This window comes from Pieris brassicae, chromosome 1 (genome assembly GCF_905147105.1).
Source record: "Pieris brassicae chromosome 1, ilPieBrab1.1, whole genome shotgun sequence".
Classification (NCBI taxonomy): Eukaryota; Metazoa; Arthropoda; class Insecta; order Lepidoptera; family Pieridae; genus Pieris; species Pieris brassicae.
In genome coordinates, this window is record NC_059665.1 from 16,123,769 (window position 1) to 16,131,404 (window position 7,636).

The 7,636-nt window shown below is 30.4% G+C and overlaps 1 protein-coding gene across 1 annotated transcript; it reads left to right on the forward strand.

Annotated features, from left to right (window-relative positions):
- Positions 1–217: 217 nt before the first annotated feature.
- Positions 218–7,332, forward strand: LOC123707395 (src substrate cortactin). The gene is made up of 13 exons (XM_045657409.1): positions 218–488; positions 885–1,024; positions 1,743–1,829; positions 2,005–2,114; positions 2,423–2,466; positions 2,889–3,054; positions 3,276–3,397; positions 3,714–3,887; positions 4,938–5,006; positions 5,439–5,552; positions 5,975–6,106; positions 6,460–6,633; positions 6,942–7,332. The coding sequence occupies exons 2-13, from the start codon at positions 885–887 to the stop codon at positions 7,023–7,025; spliced, it is 1,416 nt and encodes a 471-aa protein (XP_045513365.1). The 5' UTR covers positions 218–488; the 3' UTR covers positions 7,026–7,332.
- The last annotated feature ends 304 nt before the right edge of the window (positions 7,333–7,636 follow it).

Consider the following 7,636-nt stretch of genomic DNA (forward strand, 5'->3'; position numbering starts at 1 on the left):
GTCAAAGTCACCAATATCATCTCCATACTCACAAATATTGCTATCAACAATACGAAGCCTTGCTAAATGTTGAGGTGCATATACATGTCCTTAACGCATTCTAGATATGATAGAGGTGACAATTTTAGAACTTTTATTCTCACAGAACCATGGTTTTACAATTTACAATAAATTGATCCATTTTGATAGTTAACAAAGCAATGTCAAATAACAAACTTGACAGCACTATTGTCGACGTCATATTATATGAGATTTGTCAACGAATTACAGACTCGGCAAAGATAACAATTTGTGAATCATTGAGAGAAATTGAATCATTGCTGTTGAAAAATGAAAGTATTCTGAAATTTACATCTAACAATGTGAATTTATAACATCTGACGCGATAAAAATAATTTACAGAGCGTGAAATTTTGTTTATGTTTAGTATCGACTATTGAAACGTTTGGTGCCAATTAGCAGAAGCTAATCCTGTAACCGGTAATAAGGTAAATTAAACACATAAACAACTATTTCACTTTTTAGAAATATTTTAAAGTAGAATTAATTCCAGTACAATATTTTAAGCATGCTTTGACAGTATCGTGATAGCTAAGGCTATCAGGCAAGTTATAAGATATCAAAGATTTTTATCAACAGAACATCATTGATAATGTTCATCATTATAGACTAGGAAGTAACTCTCACTTGCTTTTAATTAAAAGAAACTCCCAAAAGGATTTTTTCTAGTTTCAACTTGAGAAATGCTAGTGGCATATGAATCTTATTAACTCTTAATTGTTGACTACTACTAATAATAGTGATACCACAGGCATAAGTTAGTAAAAAATATATTATAGTCTATACAATAACTTATAATCGAAATATTTGTATTTTTTAAACAGATGTGGAAAGCAGCAACTGATGTAGTTGCTCCTCCCCCAGCAGAAGCTGATGACTGGGAGACAGACCCTGACTTTGTAAATGATGTTACTGAACAGGAACAACGATGGGGACCTGGCGGCAGACATGTAGAAGCCATTGAGTATGTAAAAACGTATTGCCTTCTTATATTATATCATCATATTCAACTACAGAATGTCATTACATTTTGTAGTTGAATTAAAAGTTGAAAAATAATTTTTATATTTCTCTATGATTTCATTATTGGTTATTTATATAAGATAGGAACTTTTTTTGTTTTTTATATTCACTTTCATGCATTAGCGTTACAACTAAAATTAGGGAATAATAAATTTATTTGTGAATAAAAATATTTTCAAATTTTATATGCTATAATATAAATAAGCAAAGTACTTTTATTTCCTAAAATGAAGTTCTGTAATACTTTTTTACAATATGTCATTGTGACCTCTGTTGAACCTTGTTTATATAAAGGGATGTTTTATCAATCTGAATATGAATCATTGTTATTATTATGACCTATTGTTCTTACAGTCAAATAATAATAATTAAGTATGCACACACATATTTGAAGTAGAAGCATGTTTTTTGGAAGTCAATTACAAACAAAGCATTGCATCATAATCAAACTAATAAAAAGTAAAAAAGAGAATATATGTAATTAATTTGTACATCACAGTTAAAAACTTATTTCCTTGGTCATACAAATATCTATTTCTTCATAAAAAATATGATTTGAAGAAATCAGATATTGCTTTAGTTAAAATAATCCAATTTGACTTATTTAGTTATTAAGTAGGGCATTTATCTTTAACAATTCTATTTTTTATTTGTTTTAGTATGGCAAAATTACGTGAGGAAGTACTAGAGGCAGACAAGGAAGCCAAACAGAAGGCATATGAACATGGACCTAAGTCTTCTTATGGGTACATATATAATGCACAATTTTAATCATCAGATCAGTCTAACACACAACACAGCATTTTTTATCTAAGATAAGCCAAAACACTGTTTTACTTCACTGTAAAAACAAGTGTTTATTGCAGTGGCTTTTCTGTTTAGTGTCATTACCCCGTGATTTCAAGATAAATTTATTTTTAGTTATGGAGGAAAATTTGGTGTACAGACAGATAGAATGGATAAGTCTGCAATGGGACATGATTATATTGGTAAAACTGAGAAACATGTTTCACAGAAGGATTATGCTCAAGGTAATTAGAGAAACAACAGATCAACAGTATGTTAGGTAAAAATAATCTTAAGACTTTCTGATAGACAGGAGTATTATTTGATTAAAATGACGAACAAGGAATATGCCTTACATGATCTTAGATGGTTTATGTATTTACCATTTTTTAAATGAAAACCTAATGTTGCCTTATTCCACTGTTTATATGTAAACACAATTTACATAAAGTGATGAAATAGGTTATTTTACTTGGTAATTTGTGTAATTAGCTAATTTTAATAAAAATGGAATAGTTTATTCCATAAAAATAATAAAGTTTATATATTATAGGTTTTGGTGGAAAGTTTGGAGTGGACACTGACAGAGTTGATAAGGTAAGTTGATATGATATACAATTATATATGTGTGGTTTTGTAACTTTAAAACCATTAAAAAGTGAAATGTCTTTCTACAATCTTCGTGATGCAATGTTGTTAATTATCTCTTCAAATAAAGAAGATTAAATGAAAATTATTCTTCAATGTATTAAAGCTTTTTAGAGGTCTCAAAAATGTGTTTATGAATTGTAATTTTGTCAGTAATAATAAACTTATTATGCTTTTAGTCAATAATTTTTAAGACTAATAGTGTTTCTAAAAATAAAATTTGCAGAAAAACAAGAAGTGGAAACTATAAAAACAAATCTATTTTCTAAATTGTTGTAAAGCGGCCACATCTGTCAACTTGAAGTTTAAATGTATTGTCCTCTTTAACTATAGACAATAAAAAGGACTTTCATATTGGAAAAAAATTACAGAGTGCTGCCGGTTGGGACCACAAAGAGCAAGTAGAGAAGCACTCATCTCAAAAGGACTATGCGGTGGGTTTTGGGGGCAAATTTGGAGTGCAGGCAGACAGACAGGACAAGTGCGCCGCTGGATGGGAGCATCACGAAACGGTTGAGTCCCATCACTCGCAAAAAGGTGATAATTTAAAAATAATATTTGCTATTTTTTTAAATTATTAAATAATACTTTAAAAATAATATTTGCTATTTTTTTAAATTATTAAATAATACTTTAAATTGACAGACTAGAGAAAAAATATTTTCAAATTGTAGTAATTAGCTTATGTTTAGTGTTTATAATAAGGGAGGGAGATGATGTTTACGCTGCATTCCTTTATTTCTTCTTTATATGTTTAGACTACGCAATTGGATTTGGTGGTAAATTTGGCGTGCAGACAGACAGGCAAGACGCGTCGGCTGTGGGCTGGGAATATCAAGAGCAGACACAAAAGCACGCGAGCCAAGTCGATCACAAAAAGGTATATTATATAATGTAAAAACAGATATTATATAAAAAAAAATATAGGGCTTAGTCGCTTCAGCGTGCGGCTCTCATCCCTGAGGCCGGTTTGAAAACCAGCTATGAACCAATGTACTTGCACTCACTCACGGTAAAGGAAAACATTTTGAGGAATTAGCCTTGGACCTAAACAGAATAAAGTTTTCAAACTCTACAGTAGAATTGATAATCTTGCTCCACACGGAGTAGTATTACAGAAGTAAGAGTAAATGATGATACAGTACTTGCTACAAGAGCACGGTTCTTGTTTTAATAAGAATTATGGATGTTCACAGGGTTTCGGTGGTAAATTCGGTATACAGACGGACAGAGTCGATAAATGTGCGCATACGTTTGAAGAAGTGCAAAAGGTCGGAACTAATTATACGAAGCAGAAGCCGAATATAGGAAGCGCCAAACCGTCGTCTATAAGAGACAAATTTGAGAATATGGCCAAAGAAAAGGAACAAGTATAAATTACTAATTATTATCTATGTTTTCCTTTTATGGTTATTTCATATACGATATACAACGAGGAGTCATTTAGTTACTATATGAGATTTATACTTAGTACAAATCCTCAATTCTCCAAAAATAATGACTTGAACTTTTTTTTAAATTAATTTATTTCAATTGTATAGTTTTGATTTAGAAACTTTTAATGCTTAGCTTTATTGTAAAATACATATCTCGATTATGTCACGATGTGACAAGCAAACATAAAGCAATTGAGCCTATCTGACGTGGGCGAGAGTCAGATCAATTGTATGAGGCATATTTTAACATAATTCTTGATTCCAGAATTATAAATTAAGTGCTTAAATATTATTAATAATAATTTATTGCTATATTGGAATATAGCAATAAATAATGTCTAAAACTGAATATCATTTAACTACAATTTATACTCTGATTTTTCATTCCGTAGAATTCTGACATTTCATAAGTGTTGCTATTATAAAAGTTCTCCATATATGTTCTCCGTATAAAGAGAAAATTTGAGTCATTTGACGACAATAAAAAATAAAACGCTACTTATTTTTTATGTTTTACCTACAATAAGTTAAATCTTAATATTTACTGACTCAAGTCACCTAATACAAAAATAACAAATACTTCAATATGTCGAACAACATAGAAATAATTTTAATTACTTTATAGTTAATTCGATATATTCTTTAGCTCGCATCACTGCTTATTAATTCCAGGTTTAGTAAACTTAAAAAAAAAAATGTTAGCTGTCACGTCGTTTTTACTGTTTGTGATGGAGGTAATTATAACTCGCCGTAAAAACCACTTTTAATGTGGAGCACCCCACTAAATAAAATACAAATAAAATGTATGTATATAATGTACTTAGATGTTCAGAAAAATGTGCCCGCCCAAAAAGGTTTTATTACATGTCAAAAAATGATAGCTATCACAATTCTACGGAATTAAAAATCAGAGTACTTAGTACCAAATGTCATGTCTAAGATGGTTCAAGACATATTTGGAACTCATATCTGACCGTTTTATAGGAGGCCTTGAAGTCTGTTCAAAGAATAAGACAAGAGAGGCAACAAATTGACAAGAGTTTGTCGGATAAGGTAAATAAATATAATGCAATATAACATATTTTGTTGACCTCAATTCAAGATAAGTTTAAAATTACACAAAAACTATGTTAAAGTGTAATATTGTTTGTAAATCATGACTTAACTCACCTAAACTTTGGCTATACTTACACTTAAAGTGGCTTGGACGCGCCCACGTGAATGAGAATGTAAAACTAAAGACGTGAAAAGAAACGTTGCATTGCTAGGGGAATCGCTTGTCGACCCATATTGCACTAGAGATTATCCTAGAACACTTAGTAATTTCATTGAAGGCATTTTTTTATTATTGGGTAATAATGACTAATGAGTGATTCTATAAGCAGTGGTAAATTTTTCAAAAAAGTTTTGTAATTAATTCCAGTTTACTTTTAGTTCAACAATATGAGATTAAATTTTTTCCAGTATTAATAATCAATATTTTAGGAAAAAGTTCGATTGGAAAAAGAGAAAGAGAAAAGTCCAGAGAAGCAGGAAGTAGAGAAACCAGAGAAAAAAGCAGACACAGAGAAAGTAGAAATTAAAGAAAAGCAACCAAAGGTAAATGAAACGCTTTAAAGATATAGTTTTAAATAAAATATTTGTTTTCGAGATTTGTTCACCGTAACTCGGAAAAATAACACGAATAATTTATTTTACGATTACTATGTTATGCTCTGGATTTTCTCAAACAGATTCTTATATTAATTAGTATTATTAAAGAGCCCAGCAGACTTATAGATTTTATTTTCGTTGCTGTTTAATTATTTCTTTTATATTTTATATGTGGAATACGTTTTTACATTTATTGCTTTTTATCGCGATAACATTTTTTGTTGTGGATGTTGAATTCGTTTCTTTATTCAAATGAAAGTAGGCTAAACAAAAATCAAAGCAATTTGGTCCTTCGACTATCTGTAGCATGATAATATACAGGCCTTATAGATTTTATACATAGATTATGTGATTATTATATGTTACAGGTTGAAATAGTGGTACAGGTTGATAAAGAACCGACAAAAGTTGAAGAAACACCGGAAGTGAAGCAAACCACCAGTAACCTACCGGATGTTACGCTTACCGGAGATACTAAGGATGTACAAGAAAAAGATGAGGTTAGCACATTTTCTTTTTATTAACGAATCTACGATCTATCTATAAATATTTAGCTATTGTAAGAGGAAATATTAAAACTTGCTTTCAACTAAGAATGTGGAGTGGGACTCTACATTCTACACTACACTATATATTATATTTATTACACGTTTTGTAAAAGATTTAATTATAAATTGTTTAAAACTAGTTCAAATCTATATATATTTATTGTGTGATGTAAAGTCCAGATGTATTTATGCGTCGGTATCATTGATATTCATTAGGAAAGAGTTCCTACGCCCAACTCATAAGCGTCATATCTGAGGGCGTAGAAATACTTCAATAATAAATATAGAGGATTTTTCTGATTTAGTTGTCGCGACAGCCAACCATAGTGGTATCTCCCGTTGGGTGGGAGAACGAGGTAGCAGAGGGAGAGGGAGATGATGACGACGGATATATAGCGCGAGCGTTGTACGACTACCAAGCCGCAGCCCCTGATGAGATATCTTTTGACCCGGACGATATTATTACTAATATTGTCATGGTATGGAAATTGTTATAGATTACGTCAATTTTTATACTCATTAAAATTTTAAACAAGGTATTTGAGGTCTACATGTAACTATTGAATGTTTATAAATAAATGATTAATATTACCCATAATAATTATTGTTAAAACGTTGTAATTTATTCAATACGGGTTTTACCTCTTCAAGTTTACGTTCAAGTTTTATAGGAATAATAATGATTATTTATCGACTTTATAAAAATATTGTTGTTTAGGCAAATATTATAGCAAGTAGTTGTTACTTAAAGTTAATAGAAGTTACTACGAACTAAATTTATTTTCAGATCGATGAAGGCTGGTGGCAGGGCCTGTGTAAAGGCCAGTACGGTCTCTTCCCGGCTAATTACGTGCAATTACAAGACAAATAAGCATTCCCTCTCATATCGCTGTTAAAACTTCGAAATCTATAGGAATTGTTAAGATTTATAAGATTTTTAGTAAAGCCGTTCTCAATACTTTACGGATTGCTAAGCAATAAACTAGGCTGTTGAGATAAGCTGATTTTAAAGCATTTATGAATTTAGAATTTAAATTGTGACATAACCTCAAATCATGGAATTAACGAACAATAATGTATAATATGCCTAAGTATAAATTTTTATACTCACGTGGATTTTGTGTATTCAATATTGTTATTTTATATGACGATAATATTACAGAGTATTAATATTTTTATTGTTTGTTTTAGACATCCTTCCTCAAATAAATATTATCAAAATAATATAGTAACAATCATTATAAAATAATGTTACCAGATATTTCATTTGTTTTGAAAATCGAAACGGATTTCCTATATTAGATACAAACGATTGTTGTTTAAAGTCCAAACAGTGCCGACAGTAACAATTGTTTCGCCGGGAATTCAACCCACGATCCCTGGGTTATACGTCAATGTGTTAACTCAGTCCCATCGCATATGGCCAGTTAAAGTCAAAATCATTTCTTTGTATACAATGTACACTTATGAACGTCAACAAAG